Here is a 19,125-nt window from a genome sequence, read left to right as displayed (position 1 = left end):
CTGGGAGGGGGCGGGCCGGACCACGGGGGAGGTTGGGCCGGGGGCCTGACAGGACTTTCCTCTGTCTGATCTCTGGCCCGGGGGCAGGGCCTCCACGTTCTTCCACCAGTCTTTTAAAGAAGCTTCCCCAGAGTAACTCTTCCGTCCGGAGTCGGGGGCCGAGGTGTGCCTCTACCTGAAGGAGGGGCGCCTTTCATTTCTCTTGTCACCTCCCAGTCTCTGTTCCGTACGGGCTGAGGGGCTCCATCTTCCCTGCAGTACTATGGACCCCTTCCCGGACTGTGTCTCCGCCTCCAGTCCCAGTCACCTGGGCGGGCTTTTCCCCTCCCTCGGCTTCATGCCACCTCTCACTTGCACCCGCCCGGCTCATGGACCGAGCGAGGGGGCGGAGCTCTCCGGACACTCCTCCTTCCTTGGGCAGAGTCAGGAGGGGAGAGGGAGGTGTGCGGGTGCCACAACGTGGAGTCAGACCCTAGGTTGCCCGCCAGGCTTCGCGGGTTCGATTCTGAGAGGTTTTAGTTTTGTGTTGGGCTGTCAGAAGAACTTGCCATCCGCGTCTTCTGTACCCTATCTTGTCGCGATGATAGCTCTCTGGTTTTCCCATTTGTCGAGGAAGTAAGTGCTTCTGGAGTGTTTGTAATAATAGTTCATTTTGAATAGCAAATGACTCGTCCTTGCCTGCCTCATGTTGATCTGTTTTTCCCTGCTGTTTCCAGTGAAGCCTTTTAACTAGTCTACACGTTTTAATTATTAATTTATATTAGCGGCATCTTCCTGTTCCAAAGACTGTGCTAATGTGTAGCGTGAGAGGTTCTCTGATGGCATCATCTTGAGAGCTTTTTTCCTCTTCGGTTTACTGGTGTTTGCCTTAAAGGGTTTTATAAGCGTGTATATTTTGACTTTGGGAATCGATAATAGTATATTTCTGCTCGAAGTCAAGATTTGTGTTTGTATTATAGCTGTTATTCGCTAACCATTTTTGAAGTGGTGATATATTTTCGAATGTCAAGATGACGTGAGGAATTTTTACTCAACATTTCTTGAGCGTAGTGTTTACTGTTACACTGGCATTCAGTTAAGTTTGATAGAGAGGAATCTGATAGAAGGAACTACTCTTAAATAGAAGTGATTGGAGTTCTTTTATAAACAGTGTTGTTTTTGTAAAGGAAGATAGTCTTGAACAGTAATAAAGTTACATATGATCTCCTGCCATAGTGATTAAGTTTTTGCTTAAAGCTGTAAACTTGTTTTTTTTTTTTAAATCTTTTTGAGACAGGGTCTCCCTGTAGCAACAGCTGACCTGGGTTTGCTGTGGAGACCAGGCTGGTCCTGAATTCACAGAGTTCCACCTGCCTCTGCTTCCTGTTAAAGCTGTAAACTTGTAATTTCCCCTTTTACCCCTTATGATGTTGAGAATTGGCCCAGGGCTTCTCATACAGGACATATGCCCCTTCCCTTTGGACTTTTATGATAAGATCTCTTTGTGTAGCCCAGACTGGCCTCACTTGTGTTCCTCTCTCAGCCTTTTGACTCGTTGGTATATAGGTGTGCACCACAAGCTGATTAAATGAATTTTCTTTTTTTTTTTTCATTGTTGTGTTGGGAATTGAATTTAGGGTCAGGTCCTCAGGCATGCTAGGCAAGAGCTCTGTGATTGAGCTACGTCCCCCCCACCCCTCTTCTTGTTTTTTATTTAAAATATTTTTTGATTGATTTAAAAAAATATTGTTTCAATTTCTGTGTATTGCCTGCATGTATGTAAGTGCATTTGTGTTGCGCAGTACCAGTGAGAAGAGGGCGTCAGGTCCCCTGGACCTAGAGTTACAGATAGTTGTTAGCTGTCATGTGGCTGCTGGGAACCGAATTTGGATCTTCTGCAAGAGCAGTCAGTGCTCTTAACTGCTGAGCCATCTTTCCAGCCCCTTCTCCTATGTTTTAAGTAAGGAAGATTGCTTACAAGTTGGTTTAAGATTGTAACCCCCCGGGCTGGAGAGATGGCTCAGCGGTTAAGAGCACTAACTGCTCTTGCAGAGGACCCAGGTTCAATTCCCAGAACCCATATGGCGGCCACGAACTGTCCTTAACTCTAGTTCCAGGGGAATCTGAAGCCCTTGTCTGACCTCCGCGGCATTGCATGACACCGATGCACTCACATACATGCAAGCAATACACTCATACACGTAAAATAAAAATAATAAACAAAATTAAAAAAAAGATTGTAACCCTCCTAAAGGATTCCTCCCCACACACCCTTTTTCTCTCCTTCCTGTCACAGGATCTTTTTTTTTGGTCTTTTTGAGACAGGGTCTCCCTGTAGCCCCAGCTGTCCTGGAACTCACTATGAAGACCAGGCTGGCCTTGAACTCATAGAGATTGAAGGTGTGCACCACCATGCCCAGCCTCAATTCCATTGTTTTAAAAAATATATTTTATTTTTATTTTATGTGTATGTGTGTATTGCCTGCATGCAGGTAAGTGCACCTGTGTTGTACAATGCTCATGGAGGGCAGAAGAGGCTGTCGGATCCCCTGGAACTGGAGTTACGGACAGTTGTTAGCTGCCATGTGGGTGCTGGGATTCGAACCCAGCTCTTCTGCAAGAACAGCCAGTGTTCTTAACCACTGAGCCATCTCTCCAGCTCATTCCAATTCCATTTTTTTTTTTTTTTTTTTTTGAGACAGGGTCTCCCTGTAGCCCTAGATGTCCTGGAACTCACTATGTGGACCATGCTGTCCTTGAACTCACAGAAATCCGCCTGCCTCTGCCTCCCAAGTGCTGGGACTACAGGCATGCACCACCACACCCGGCTCCAATTCCATTTTTTAAAAATTGTTTTGGTGATAGTGGTTTTGGGGTTGGAACCCAGGAACTGTTGCTTGTGGTCATGCTACCACTGAGCTCCACTTTTTATTAAAACATTTCAAACTTTAGTAGAAAAAAGTAAAATGAGTGATTATTTCCAGTTTCAACAGTTACTACTTTGCTGTATATTCTCCATATGTGGTATTTATTTTGTGTGGTTATTTTGAAGTTGCAGTCACTTTACTCCTAAATACTTTGGCACACATTCTTTAGGAAAATATTCTATTTATGTGAATATATATTTTAAGACTATTTAAAGGTTTATATTTCTTCATAGAGACAGTATTATCATTAATACTGTCATAGCCTCTTGAAATTGTTTACATTTTATAGAAAATTGAGATTAAAAGAAAATTGAGGTTTACAGGGGCTAAATAATCAAGAATTCACAGAGGCATCAGTAGAGTTGAGATATGAATCCTTAGACCTTAAACCCTTTTCTGACATGTATGTGACATTTTTTTGGTGAAAATTCAGAAGAATGTCAGTAAATCAGTTCAGTATCCCACAACCCTTGGTTGTGTCATCATTGTGTGCTATAGTTTCTGCACAACAAATTTCTAACTGGGTGTAGTAGTGCATGCCTTTAATCCCAGCACTCAGCAGGCAGAGGCAGGCAGATCTCTGAGATCAAGGCCAGCCTGGTCCACATAGTTCCAGGCCAGCTGGGGCTACAGGGAGACCTTCCAGGCCAGCTGGGGCTACAGCTCTCAAAAAAAAAAAAAACCAAAAAAACTTTTAAGCCAGCATGGCAGCCCATGCCTTTAATCCCAGCAGGGCAGAAGCAGAATTCAAGGCCAGCCAGGGTTACATAGTGGGACCTTGTCTCAAAAACCCAAACCAAACAAGAACAGATCAGAATTGAAAAACACAGTGAATTAAATAATGCATTCATTGTCTTATGCCAAACAAAAAGATGATACCCTGTAATTTTCCATTAATACAGTCTTTCATTGATAGTAAAACAAATTAGTATTCTTTCTTATAGTTTTAAAAGACTTATTTTCCTGTGTATGAACATTTTTGTTGTTGTTTTTGTGATAGGGTTTCCCTGTAGCCCCAGCTGACCTAGAACTTGTTATGTAGACCAGGCTAGCTTTGAATTCACAGAGTTCCACCTGCCTCTGCCTGCCAAGTGTTGAGATTAAAGGCATGCGCCACCACACCTGGCCTGTGCATGAACATTTTACCTGCATGTAAGTGTGTGCACCATGGGTGTGCCTGGTTCCCTGGAGACAGAAGAGCATCAGATTCCCTGGTGCTGGAGTTATAGATGGTTGTGCTGCCATGTGGGTGCTGGGAACTGAACTGGGTCCTTTGCAAGAGTAGCCAGTACTCTTAACTCCTTAGCTAATCCTTCTTAAGTTAAAAAAACGTTTTTTTTTTTTTTTTTTTGGACAGGGTCTCCCAGTAGCCCCAGCTGGCCTGGATCACTGTGCAGATCAAACTGTGGTCTTACCTGCCTCTCCCTTCTGAGTGCTGGGACTAAAGGTGTATACCACCACAGCTTTCTTCTTTTTTAAAAATAATCCTCTGAGAGAGAGAGAGAGAGAGAGAGAGAGAGAGAGAGAGAGAGAGAGAGAGACAGAGAGAGACTCGCGTAAGAAAAAGAGAGATGTCACTCAGGGAGAGAGAGAGAGAGAGAGAGAGAGAGAGAGAGAGAGGGAGACTGAGAGAGACTCGCATGACTAAATGAGCTATGGCATTCAGGTAGTCAGAGGACAACTTTCAGGAGTTGGTTCTCTCCTACCATGTGGGTCTGGGGATTAAACTCATTTCATCAGGCTCTGCCACAAGCATTTATCCAGTGAGCCATTCAGCAGACCCTTTTTCGTTTTGAGACCCTTCTCATGAATCCTAGGCTGACTTTGAACTCACTATGATCTTGAATTTTTTCCCACTGTTTTTTTTTCCCCTACTTTAAAAAAATAGTTTTTCTTTTTTTTTTTGGCCTTGAACTTTTGATACTCCACCACCATCACCTTCCTTACAGGTGTGTGCTATCATGTCTGGCTGCTGCTTTTGATTTTTCTTTTGTGATGCTTAGGAATTGGACTCAGAGGTTTGTGTATGATAGGTAATGTTATATCCTGCTCTATATCTGCAACCTCTGTATATGTTTGTGTATGTTTCTAAGTTGAGACCTAACAGTTTAGTGCTTTACTGACCTTGAATTCACCTTTATTCCTTTTTTTTTTTTTTTTTTGGTCTTTTTTGAGACAGGGTCTCACAGTAGCCCCAGCTGGTCTGGAACTCACTATGTAGACCAGACTGGCCTTGAACTCACAGAGATCTGCCTGCCTCTACCTCCCGAGTGCTGGGATTTAAGGCATGTGTCACCACGCCCAGCTCACCTTTATTCTTTATTACAGTTATTCTTTGCTAGAGAGATGGCTCAGTGGTTAAGAACACTGACTGTTCTTATAGAAGACCCAGGTTTGAATTCTGGCACCACACAGCAGCTAACAACTGTCTGTAACTCCAGTTCCAGGGGATCCAACTGCCTCTTCTGTCCTCTGGGCATTGCACAATACGGGTGCACTTACCTACATGCAGGCAATACGTGCATACACATAAAATAGAAATAATAAAATTTAAAAAATATTTTTATTTTATGTGCATGAGTGTAGTACTTGCATGTAAGTGCACCCATGTTGTGGCAGTGCCTGTGGAGGTCAGAAGAGGGTGTTGGATCCCCTGGAACTGGGGTTATGGACAGTTATTAGCTGCCTTATGGGTGTTGGAAACCAAACCTAGATCCTCTGCAAGAGTAACCAGTGCTCTTAACTGCTGAGCCATCTCTCCAGCCCATATTAGTTATTTTTTAAACTGTGCAAATATGTGGATGAATCTTGAAAACAGGTTAATGCATCAGGCATGGTGATACACACCTGTAATCCTAGTACTGGGGAGACTGGAATAATAAGTTGGGGTTTCAGCCTGATTTACATAGTTAAGACCTTGTCTCAAAAACACCAAGAGCCTGCTGGGCCTGGTGTTGTTGGCCTATGATCTACTCTGGAGGCTGAACTAGGAATATCTCAGGTTCAAGGCTTACCTGGACTACAGAATGACTTTACAGTCAGCTTGGGCAACTTGGTGAGACCCTGACTCAAAAACCCAAACCAAACACTGGGGATGTAAAGTAAAATGCTTGCCTGGCTTGTGTGAGCTCTAGAAACTCTAGTATTGGAAAAACAAAACAAAACAAAAAACAAAATGAAAAGGCCAAGGGCTTGGGATGTAGCTCAGCAGTAGAGTGCTTGTCTAGTCTAAGCAAGGCCCTGGGTTCAGTCCCTAGCACTGTCAAAGAACAGCAACACCAAACACCAAACAAAGTGCCAACCCAAAATAGGTGAAAAAAGTGTAGAACCTGTTGCGGAGCACGTGTGCTCTATAAGGCTGATTGCTCAAGTTATTCAAAGGGCATTTCTTCATAGATTATTTTTTTCCTGCTCTACTAAAAAGAAATTGTGTGTTGGATATGTTCTCAGTTGGTAGAGTACTTGCCTAGCATGCATGAAGTTATGGGTTCCATCTTCAGTGTCATATAAAACTAGTGTAGTGGTACACATCTCTAATCCTACCACTTGGAAGGTGGAGGCAGGAGAATGAGAGGATCAAGGTCATTTTTGGCTATGCAGTGAGTTCAAGAATAGCCTGGGATCCTTGAGACCGCGTCTCAAAAACAAGAAAAGAAGCTTGGTGTAGCGCCACATAGTGAATTCTAGGCCAGCCTGGACTACAGAGAGATTCTGTCTCATATTACCCCTCAATTCTAAATTTACATAACAAATATTTTTTAAAAAAATATATTTTATGTGTATGAGTGTATTACTTGCATGTATGTAAGTGCATCGTGTCATGCAATGCCTGCGCGGGTCAGAAGAAGGCGTCGGATTCTCCTGGAACTGGTGTTATGGACAGTTGTTAGCTGCCATGTGGGTATTGGGAATCGAACCCGGGTCTTCTGCAAGAGTAGCCAGTGCTCTTCACCACTGAGCCATCTCTCCAGCCCAAACAAAATTAATTACCATCTTAAAGTTTACAATTCAGTGGCATTTAGTAGATTTGCAATGTGGTGCAGCTATCAACCTCTTTCTAGCTCCGGACACTTATTAATTTTTTTTATTTTATGTGTATAAGTGTTTGGGCTGCATGTTTGTTAAGTACATCTGTGCATACAATGTCTGTGGAAGCCAGAAGAGGGTGTGGGGTCCTCTGGAACTGGAGTTATAGATTTCACGTAGGTGTTGGGAACCTAACTGAGTCTTCTGCAAGAACAACAGTTAAGTGCTCTTAACTGTTGAGCCATCTTTCTAGCCCCAGGACTGACTGACTAATTAATTAACTAATTAATTAATTAATTAATTTATTATAACAGTTTTGGAGACAGTCTCACCATTTAATTCTGGCTGGCTGGGAACTCTATGTAGATCAGGCTGGCCTCAACACTTGAAGAGATCTTTCTGCCTTTTGCTTCTAGAGTGCTGGGATTAAAAATGTCAATCACTACATCTGGCTCAGTTATTTACATTTTAGAAAGTTAGGTATTTTCTAGAATGGTTGCTATTTCTCTGAAATAAACACTTTTTCATTGTAGGATCTGACATTTTGATCCTAAAGGCTACTTTGACAAAGAAGGTGATCTTATCAACTCTCTAAACATTTGGGCCTCATTTATCCCTTTTGGAGCATTTTATATATCTCCCTCTCTTCTACATGAGGTTCCTCTGAAACACATCTACTCTTAAAGCATTCCTGAGCATACCATTCAACCTTTACCTTTTATAATATCTTTTCTGCTAGGAAATCAGCTGTGAGTGAGGTTAGGAAGCCTGAAGGATCATTGGGTTTATAGTATTTCTTCCCAACTTTCATCATGGGAATGATACCTGCTTCATTTCTTGCCTTTTTTTGGTTGGGAGAGGGCACAACTGGGGATTGAGCCTATGGTCTGCATGCTAGGCAAGTGTTCTACCATCTAGCTACATCTCTAGCCTCACTTCTTGACTTCTTGTACAGAATTAACAAAAATGTACTGTTTATTTTTGTTTTAAAAAGATGTATTTGTATTTCATGTGTATTGAGTGTTTTGCTTTCGTGTACTCATGAATGTACTGTACTGTATGAATACAGTACCCACAGACACCAGAAGAAGGCATCAGATTCCCTCTAGAACTGGAATTATGGAAGGTATGAACCACCATGTGGGTGCTGGGAACTGAGCCTGGGTCCTCTGCAAGAACAGCAAGTGCTCTTAATCACTGAGCCATCTCTCCAGTCCCTGCTGTAGAACTTTCTCTCAAAGACTAACAGGAACAGAAGATTTTTTTGGGAGTAGTGCTTGCCACATTTTGTGTTGAAAAATATATCCTCAAAATTTTAGACCTCAGAGCAGGGTGCAGCGGCATGTGCCTTTAATCCTAGTACTAAGGAGGCAGAGGCAGGTAGATCTGAGTTCAAGGTCAGCCTGGTCTACATAGCTAGTTCCAGGCCAGCTGGGGCTATAGGGAGACCGTGTCTCAAAAAACAAAAACAAAAAAAATTTTTTTCTAGACCTCAGCTTTAGGTTGTATGTAATCCTAGGACTTGGGAGTTGGAGGCAGGTTCAAGTTGATCCTAGGGCACCTAATAAGTTCAAAACCAGCCTGGGCTACATGATACCCTTTCTCAAACAAAACCAACAAAAAAATAAAATTTAAACCTCAGATACCTTTAACCTTGGATTATTGTGTATATTTTGTATATTAGGGATATACACATGCACATTCATTTCTCTCTCTCTTTGTGAAAGGGGGTGGGGGAGGCTGGGTATGTATGCTAGACAAGTGCTTTATCTCTGAGCTATGTCCCCAGTCCAGGTATATGCATGCACTTTACCGAATGGAGACCATAGCTTCTGTCTGATTCTCAAAGAGATTCTCAGAAAGGTTAAGAAATAAACTAGGTTGATGGCTCACAGTACTTAGGGAGCTGAGACAAGAGAATCTCAATTTCAGGGCCTGGGCTACACAGTTTCAGGTCAGCCTGGGTTAGCAGAGTAACATCTTGTTGCAACAAAAACAGAATAGATTAAGAAGCTCTGCCTGTCTTTTACCTGGGTTCTGGGGATCTGAACTGTTATTAGGTTTGTGTGGCAAATGCTTTTAACCAGTGCCCTAGTTTGGCTTTTTTTTTATTGCCCCATGACCAGAAGCAGCTTGCAGGAGGAAAGGATTTATTTCATCTTACACTTCCAAAGCACTGTCCATCTTTGAGAGAAATCAGGCAGAAACTCAGGGTAGGAACCTGGAGGCAGGAACTGAAGCACAGACCAGTGAGGAACTGCTTACTAGCTTGCTCCCTCTGGCCTGTGCTCAGCCTACTTACTTATACAACCCAGGACCATCTGCCTAGGGGTGGCACCACCCACAGTGGGCTGGACCCTCCCACATTGCTCAGTAATCAAGAAAATGCCCCCACAGACATGAGCACAGATCACTCATAGATAGAGGAAATTCCCCAGTTTTGATTCCCTCTTTTCAGGTGTGTCATGTTGACAACTGAATCCATCACAATTGACTCCTTGTCAACTTGAAAGATAGCACTATTAAACTATCACTTTTTCATTTCTTGTCTCTATTAATATTAACCAGTGAGTCATCTCCCCAGCTCAGCTTTATCCCTTTTCTACTCCCTTCTTGCTTTTCTTTTTGTGGAAAGTGTGTTAGGTGTATTTGCCTATGTTCATTTTGTTGTTTTGGCTTCTGTAGGCCAAGCCATGACTACAGTAGTGGTACATGTGGACTCCAAAGCCGAGCTCACTACCCTGCTGGAGCAGTGGGAAAAGGAACATGGCAGTGGGCAGGATATGGTACCTACCCTTACCAGGTAAGAAGTTTTGTTTTTTTTTTCCATATGTAACTTGTTTTTTCATGTACATAAAACTATGCTTTAAAAAATGCCTGTGTTGGGGCCAGAGAGATGGCTCAGCAGTTAAGAGCACTTGGTGTTTAGAGGGCCTGTGTTTGGTTCCTAGCACCCATGCTGGGCAACTGCATGCATTGTGGGTATGTGCACTCATGCACACACACATACACAAATAAAAAAAATTTTAAAAACTGATGTTTTAAAAAACCTGTGTTGGGGCCAGAGAGATGGCTCAATGGTTAAGAGCACTGGTTGCTCTTACAAAGGACTGGGTTCAGTTCCCAGCACCCACATAGCGGCTAACAACTGTCCTTAACTCCAGTTCCAAGGAATTCGATGTTCTCTTCTGATTTCTGTGGGCATTGCATGACACAGATGCACTTATATACATGTACTCAGACATAAAATAAAATTTAAGAGCTTTAAAAAAAATGATGTGAGCCCAGTATGATGGTACACACCTTTAATCCCAGCACACGGGAGGCAGAGACTCGCTGATCTCTGTGAGTTCAAGGCCAGCCTGGTCTACGTAGTGAATTCCATGCCAGCTGGGGCTACAGGGAGACTGTGTCTCAAAAAGACCAAAAAATAAATTGATGTGGAGCAAAGTATAGGAACATTTTCATTCTGAGAGAATTTTGAATATTTTTTAAATTTCTTTTTTTATTTTAATTTAATTAATTTTTTTTAGTCTTTTTGAAACAAGGTTCCCCAGCTGGCCTGGAACTCACTATGTAAACCAGGCTGGCCTTGAACTCAGAGATCTGCCTGCCTCTGCCTCTGCAGTGCTGGGACTATAGGTGTGCACCATCACGCCCGGCTTAATTAATTTAAAAATTTTTTTATTTTAATTTTATGCATATGGATGTATTGCTTGCATGTATGTAAGTACACCCATGTGGTGCAGTGCCACAAAGATCAGAAGGGGGCATAGGATTCCCCTGAAGCTGGAGTTACGGATGGTTGTTAACTGCCATGTGGGTGCTGGGAACCAAACCTGGGTCCTCTGTAAGAGCAGTCAGTTTTCTTAAGTGCTGAACCATCTCTCCAGTCCACAGTTTTTATTATTTTTATGTGTATGAGTATTTATATGCATGTGTGTAATTGTACCAAGTGCATGCAATGCTTGTGGTGGCCAAAGAGTGTTTTTGATTCCCTGGAACTGGAGTTACAGATGGCTGTTAGCTGCCAGGTGGGTACTGGGAACCGAACCCAGGTCCTCTGGAAAAACAGCCAGTGCTCTTAACTGCTGAACCATCTGTCTACCCCCTGCTTTTTGATTCCTTACCTGTCATTTTAGAGTTTTTGTCATCCTCTTTCATAGATTCTTCTTTTGTGTGTCTTTAAAAAAATTACATTTATATATGTTGTGTGTGTGTGTGTGTGTGTGTGTGTGTGTCTGGCTGTCTGTGTTTGCATGCATGCATATCTGGTTGGTCTGTCTGTTTGTCTATGTTTGCATGCATGCATATCTGGAGGTCAGAGGGCAATTTGTAGGAATTGCTTCCTGGGGATTGAACTCAGGTCATCAGGCTTGGTGGCAAGTGCTTTTTACCTGCTGAGTTATCTTATCAGCAGCACTCCACCCCCTTTTTGTTTTTAGACTACATCAAGTTGGGTATGGTAGCCCAAACCTGTAATCCCAACATTCAGAAAGCTAATACAAGTGTACTGCCTTGAGTTTGAGGCAGCCTCAGCTACGTAATGAGTCCCAGGCCTGCCTGGCTATCATGTGGAACACTGTCTCAAAAAATAAACCCAAGAAAAAAAACCCAGAAATGGATTGGGTCTCTGTATATAGCGCATGCTGGTTTTGAATTTGCTCTATAATCCAGGCTGCCTGTGAACTCATTTTTTTCCTTCCCAGCCTCCTGAGTGCTGACATTACAGGTGTGTACCACCATACCCAACTTCTGCATGTCTTGAACCCAGGGCCTTGTGCATGCTAGGCAAGTGCTGTATCACTGAGCTACATTCCTAGCCTTCCTGGGTATTTCTAAACTACAGGTTTTGTGTTCTTACCTCTTCCCTTAATGTTTTGCCTGGTTAGCATCATTCTCAGCTGTGATTTCAGCCATTACTCTAGATTAATTTTTAGATTTGTTTCTAGCCAAATCTAACTGGCCATCAAAGGAGGTGGGAAGTTCACTCTTGAGAATCAGTCTTCCTAAGACTAGAAACTTCAAATGATGGAAATTTCCCTTGTCCCCAGCTGAAGTCCAAAGCAGCAAAGCCATTGCCATATACAACATGAGACCTTGGGTAGGGGGGTGTTGTGGAGAATGCAGCCACTCAGAGAAGACTGAAACTGCTGTCTAACATCGAGAAGTTCTCTGTCTTCCAATCTTTACTGCTATCAACCCACCACTGGAGGAATGTGAAACTGTAGCTCACGGTTGGTGACCACAACTCCGGTTCATGGAATTGGGGACTACAGCTCCAGGTTCACAAGAGGGGATCATAGCTCCAGCTCATGGTGATGGGGATCACAGCTCCAGGTTCACAGGAGGGCCTTCTGTTTCTTAATTTCAGCTTTTTTTTTTTGTTTTAAATTTTATTACATTTAGTGTGTGTTTGTGTGTGTGCACGTGTGTGTAGGTGGGTGGGTGAATGTGCGTGCCATGGTGTGTGGGTAGAAGTTAGACGACAACTTGTGTTTTGTTCTCTTCCACCATGTGTGTCCTGGGAGAGTCAAACTCGGATCTTTAGGCTCTGCAGCAGGCATCTTTACTCATTGAGGCATCTTGTTAGCCCTCAGCTCATTTCTGAACTGTATTGTGTGTGTGTGTGTGTGTTAATTTTATTTATTGTTTTGCGACAGGGTCTCACTGCATAGTCCCAGCTAGGTTGGAACTCACTGTGTAGACCAAGACCAGGCTGATGTCGATCTCATAGATAGCTGCCTGCCTTTGCCTCCTGAGTACTGGGAATAAAGGCATGTACCACACCTGGCATTAGTTTAGTGAATATATTCCACCCCGCTCCCAATACCTGGAACACCATGTCCAAATAAGAGCTAGCCATTTTCTTATTTTATGTCTGTTTGTGTGTGTGGTCTGTTCTTTTTACAGTGCGAGTCTCAGGGATGGCACTCAGGTTGTTAGGCTTAGTGCTGAGTCCTTTTCCCCATGGAGCCATCTTGCTGACTTGAGCTTACCATTTTCATCCCTACATCCTCCCTCATCCGAAACTTGAGCTTTTTGTATTCCTTGCTTTGCCTGCCTCGCTCCCTCCCTCCCTCCCTCCCTTCCTTCCTCTCCCCCGCCTCCCCCTTTTTTTTGGACAGGGTCTCCCTGTAGTCCCAGCTATCCTGGAACTCACTATGTAGACCAGGCTGGCCTCAAACTCAACAGAGATCTGCCTGCCTCTCCCTCCCAAGTCCTGGCACTAAAGGCATTCCCCACCAGGCCGTTTTTTTTTTTTTTTAAAAGAGGGTCTTATGTAGCTTGGGCTGGCCTAGAACTCACTATGTACCCTTGAACTCAACCTCTTCTACCTTAGCCTTCTGAGTGGTGGGTCTACAGGTTTGGGTCACACACCCTGCTAAAGAACTGCAGTGTTATTACATTGTTGGCTAGAATGGTATACATTCTTATAGCCCCCAGCACTGGGGAGACTAAGGCAAGAGGATCACCACAAGTTCAACCTTGGCTTGGGCTATATACATAGCAAGATCCTGTCTCAAAAATACCACCCATCCTCTACTCTTAGTCACTATGAATGTGTACATAAGAATAAACGAGCCGGGTGTGGTGGCCCATGCCTGTAATCCCAGCACTTGGGAGGCAGAGGCAGGTGAATCTCTGTGATCACAGTTTGAGGCCAGCCTAGTCTACATAGAGAGTTCCAGGCCAAAACCCTGTCTTAAAAAAAAAAAAAAAAAAAAAAAAAAAAAAAAAAAATAAATGCTTTGTTTTTAATTGCCCTTTTTGAGGGGGGTGGGGAAGTATTGGTACAGGATTAGTTTTGACTTGTGGAAACTGGATTTTGTTTTATTTTGTTTTGTCAATTTTGAGACTGGGTCTCAAATAGCTCAGGCTGGCCTTGAACTTGATATATATCAGAGGGTGACCTTGAACTGATTTTCCTTTCTCTCCCTAAGTGCTGGGATTACAGTATAGCAGCATTGAAGATTGAGAGCTATTAAGAACAAGCTGGGTGGGTGATTCATGGCTCTAGTCTCACCACTTAACTGGGATTCTGAGGCAGGAGGAGTGCCATGAATTTGAGGTCAGCTTGGGCTACATAGTACCAGGCTAGCCAGAGTTGCATAGCATGTCCCTGTTCCAATAACCAAATAAACACAAAACAAAACACTCCCCCTGAGATAAAAAAGAACTATGAAGAATAGTTAATAGGATATAAAAAAATTAGCAGCAAATGAATAGGGTTGGCAAGATGGGTAAAAGTACTTACTGTGTGGGCCTGACAACCTGAGTTCAATCTGTGGAACTCATGGTGGAAGGAGAGAACCAACCTCTGAAAAGTTGACCTCTAATCATCTCTCTCTCTCTCTCTCTCTCTCTCTCTCTCTCTCTCTCTCTCTCTCTCACTGTAAAGGTTGTACTGGTAACACTGGAAGGAGTAATCATTAATAGGGAAAATATTTCATTTTAAAGGTTTTTTTCACATATTTGACCCTCAGCTTTTTCATTATGAGATGATACTCAGCAATGCAAAGCCTTAAGTAGAGGGCTATTAATACTTTTCAAGGAGATAACCAACTGGAAAACAGCTAAACCTGACAGATAAACAGTGCACAGCAGTATAAAATAGTATGTAACAAAGTGCTAAGCTAGCTGGTGTGCTTTATAAATATTATTAGGGGCTATGAAAATTGAAAGAACTTGAATATTTGAGAACTTTTTGTCAACTGTAAGGATACTTTGAATCTCATCTTTGTCATAGTTACTACATTGCTAAAAGACAGCCATCTGTGGAGCTACTTGCAAAAGACTGTAACCAGTTTTTTACTCTTAATTCCATTGGACTTTACAGGATAAGATATGGTAAAGGTTCTTTAGACTAGGAATTTAATTTTTTTCCTTTTGGTTTTTTGAGACAGGGTCTTCCTGTAGCTCCAACTGGCCTGCAACTTACTGTGTAGACCAGGCTTGCCTTGATCTCATAGATCCTCCAGCCTCTGTCTCCTGGGTGCTGTGATTAAAGGCATGCGCCACAATGCCAGGTTTAAAATTGGAATTTGAAAGGTGATAAAATAAAGTAGCTTTGTAGAAAAACGGAAAAATGACTGAAAAAAAGGCATCAAGAGAAGAATATTTTTGTGATAGTGAAGAAATAGGCTCTTGCCAAAGTAAAAAAATTTTGTTTTGGGTTTTTTTGGGACAGGGTCTCACTGTGTAGACCTGGGCGGCCTGGAACTCACTGTGTAGATCAGGTTGGCCTTGAACACAAAGATATCCACTTCTGCCTCCCAAGTGCAGGAATTAAAGGTCTGTGCCACCACTCCATCTTGGAGCAATTATTAAAAGTTCTTCAAGGTTAGAAAATTTAGGAGATAGCAGGATGGATTCAAAATACAGCTATTTTTGATAGGGCCTACTTCCTTCCATCCTCCAATTTGTAAATTGGTTCACTGACTATTTTTTTGAAGTACCTTCAGGTTTAAAAAAAGAATTAAATTTCTACTTGATTTTTTTATATTTATTTATTTGTTTGTATATGTGTGTGGTATGTGAACATGTGCCACAGTACATGTGTGAAAGTCATAGGACAAGTATGAGTGAGGACCTGGTTTTCTTCTTCCACCAAGAATTAAATTTCTACTTGATTTTTTTATATTTATTTATTTGTTTGTATATGTGTGTGGTATGTGAACATGTGCCACAGTACATGTGTGAAAGTCATAGGACAAGTATGAGTGAGGACCTGGTTTTCTTCTTCCACCATGTGGGTTCTAGTGGTTGAACTTGGGTCATCAGGCCTTGGAGGCAACCGCCTTTACCCACTGACCTGCCCACTTTCAGGTTTGTTTTTGCTTTTTTCTTCCTTTAGCTGCCTGTCAGATTGGGTGTTTTGTTGTATTCTGTGGGGATCAGATCAATTTCAGGCCCACTTCGTAATTTTAGGTGTGTTCACTCTTTTGTATTGTACAGTCTTGACAATCTTCCCCAAAATTTCTCAAATGTTTGGCAGTTTGTATTGACCTTTTTTTGGGGGGGGTATTTTTGGTATTTTTGAGACAGTGTCTTCCTGTAGCCCCAGCTGTCCTGGAACTCACTATGTAGACCAGGCTGGCCTCGAACTCACAGAGATCCACCTGCCTCTGCCTCCCAAGTGCTGGGATTAAAGGTGTGCACCACCACACCTGGCCTGTATTGACCTTTTATTAATTAGCCCTTGACTTGCTTTTATAAGAAGCTGCTGGATTTAGGTCAGTCTTTGTGAGCTTAACCCAAAATCTGGTGTGTTTGATTTTTCTTTATGCATTCTTTTCTTTTTTGAGACATGGTCTCATGTAGCCTAGATTTTCCTTGAACAGCATTATGTGGTTTAGGAGGTACTGGAGATAGCTTCATGCATACTAGGTAGGCACTCTGCCAAATGAACTACATCCACAGCAGTTAGGTAAAACAACAGCAACAACAAAATCTTTGGCCTTGTTGTTTTGGTTTGGATGCCGTATACAGCCAGGATGTCCTTGAATTTATGATCCTCAGCCTGCTGAGTGCTGGGATTAGAGGCGTGTACCACTGTGCCTTTTCCTTTAATTTTTAGTCATTCATTTAATTAATTGATAATTAATTAATTGTGTTTGAGTGGGCAGAGGCAGGTGAATCCTGAGATCAAGGCCAGCCTAGTTATATAGCAAGTTCCAGGCAGCTGGGAGACCCTGTCTCAAACCAAAAAAGTAATTCATCTGGGCATGGTGATGCATTTATTTAATCCCAGCATTCAACAGGCAGGGGCAGGTGGATCTCTCAGTTTGGAGGCCAGCTTGGTCTACATAGCAAGTTCTAGCCCTGGCTCCATACATAGTGAGACCCTCTCTCCAAAATGAAAAAAGGAAATTGGGCCTGGCAGGATGGCTTAGCAGGTTCATGTTGTCATGTCTGACAATCCGAATTCAATTCCTGGAATCCACTGGGTGGAAGGAGAGAACTGATTCCTGGAGGTTTGTCTTTTGACTACTGCATGTATGCTTTGGCTAGTGCATACCAGTGTATACATACAAATATGCGCATGCACACACACAATAATATATAATTAAAAAAATTGTAGCTGGGTGTAGTGGTGCATGCCTTTGATCCCAGCACTTGGGAGGCAGAGGTAGGTGGATCTCTGTGAGTTCAAGGCCAGCCTGGTCTACATTGTGAGTTCCAGGACAGCTGGTGCTACAGGGAGAACCTGTCTCAAAAAGACCAAAGAGGGAAAAAAATATTTTATGTGTATGAATGTTTGCTTGCATGAATTATGTGCACCATGAATGTGTGTGTACAGTGTCTATGGAGGATATCTCTTGGAACTGGAGTTACAGGCACTTGTCAGCCTCCATGTGGTTGCTGGGAATTGATCCCAGGTCCTCTGCAAGAACAGGACGTGATCTTAACTGCTGAACTATCTTTTCAGCCCTAAATAAATATAATTTAAAAAATTAAAATTGAGATAGGTGGATCTTTGTGAGATCAAAGCCAGCCTGGTCTACATAGCAAGTTTCAATCCAGGGCTACAGGGAGACCATGTCTCAACTGACCTCACCCCTCTCCCCTAAAGAAAAGAAAAAAAAAAAGAAGACAAAGCTTCAGTCACATGGCCTCTGCTCTTCAAAGAATCCAAGTTCATTCTACTTCAGGGACAGTAGTCTAGACAGTTAATGATGGTGGTCTGGATAAGGATAGGAGTGGTCAGCAGATGGTTAGATTCAGGAAATACCTGGGAAGTATAGTTATCAGGAATTATTTTGGTGAATGAGGAGAAGGAAGTTTTTTTTGTTTGTTTGTTTTGGTTTTGTCTTTTTAAGGCAGGGTTTTCCTATAGCCACAGCTAACCTGGAACTCACTTTGTAGACCAGGCTGGCCCAAATCTCACAGAGATCTGCCTGCTTTTCCTTCCCCAGTGCTGGGATTAAAGGGGTGCACCACCATACCTGGTGATGATAAGGAAGATTTTTAATTTTTATTTGTAGCTTAGGCTGACCTTGAACTTGCTATTTAGCCCAGGATGGCTAGAACTTGAAATCCTCCTGCTCCAGCCTTCTGATTGCTGTGAGTGCAGGCATGTACCATCATGCCTGGCTGAGAATTTTAATGATGACTTCTTGGTTTTAGGCTTCTGAGGTAGTGATAGTATTATTTGTGAGTCAAAGAAAGTGTAAAGAAGAATGAAATTGAGTGTGGAAATTGTTTTATGAGATGATTATATTTTGTTGTTCATCAGGAAAATAAACATTTTTCTAACTTTGTTTTTATTTTGCATCTTGACTATTGACTTGACTATTGTAGATAGTTAACCATTATCTATACTAGTATACCTACTTTCTTGTATTTTATTTTTACTTTTTTCAGAAAGAGTCTTGCTTTGTGGCCCTAGCTAGCTTGGTACCATGTAGCCCTGGCTGTCCTTAAATGCACAGCAGTCTTCCTACTTCAGCCTCCTGAGTGTTGGGATTACAGGCATACACCACTATGCCTGGCATTCTTTGTATGCTTATTCAGAGATGACTTTTTATTTTTTTATTTTTTGTGCTAGGATGTCTGAATTGATTGAAAAAGAAACTGAAGAATATCGTAAAGGGGATCCAGACCCATTTGATGATCGACATCCTGGTAAGATGTGTTCTCTTAAGTTTGGGTCTTTTAAATTTTATTTTCTATTTTGAGAAAGGATCTATTTTTCCTAGACAGGTCTGAAACTCTTAATTTTTCTGTCTTAGCCTCCTGAGTAGCAGAGATACAGGCATACTCCATTGTGCCCAGGTGATCTTTTTCTTTTTTTCTTTTTTTTTTTTTCATGTTCTCTTAAGTTTGGGTCTTTTAAATTTTATTTTCTATTTTGAGAAAGGATCTATTTTTCCTAGACAGGTCTGAAACTCTTAATTTTTCTGTCTTAGCCTCCTGAGTAGCAGAGATACAGGCATACTCCATTGTGCCCAGGTGATCTTTTTCTTTTTTTCTTTTTTTTTTTTTCATTTTAATTAAAAGAGGCATTTCATTACAACAGCATTAACCTATTCAATAACATTTTTCTGAGCTAGGGTACATCTCTTTCAAAATTGGCTGTACATTTCTAGGTTTACAGATGAATTATTACACTTATATAATCTTTTACTCATTATAAACTCTATAAGACATAAAATTAAATAAGGTTCCAACGTTTAAAAAAGATCTCCAC

General features: G+C 42.1%; 1 protein-coding gene across 1 annotated transcript in view; it reads left to right on the top strand.

The window, feature by feature from the left end:
- Dcaf1 (DDB1 and CUL4 associated factor 1) overlaps positions 1–19,125 on the top strand; it is a 108,747-nt gene that overhangs the window by 442 nt on the left and 89,180 nt on the right. The window contains exons 2-3 of the mRNA XM_008849601.3: positions 9,618–9,735; positions 18,484–18,560. Of these exons, the coding sequence (XP_008847823.1) occupies positions 9,626–9,735; positions 18,484–18,560 (187 nt within the window). The 5' untranslated portion in view covers positions 9,618–9,625. The remainder of the gene's footprint in view (positions 1–9,617; positions 9,736–18,483; positions 18,561–19,125) is intronic.

Source organism: Nannospalax galili, unplaced genomic scaffold, assembly GCF_000622305.1.
Source record: "Nannospalax galili isolate Female #2095 unplaced genomic scaffold, S.galili_v1.0 scaffold851, whole genome shotgun sequence".
Taxonomy (NCBI): Eukaryota; Metazoa; Chordata; class Mammalia; order Rodentia; family Spalacidae; genus Nannospalax; species Nannospalax galili.
The sequence above is the reverse complement of the archived record's forward strand: the minus strand, read 5'-3'. Positions and strand labels throughout refer to the sequence as shown.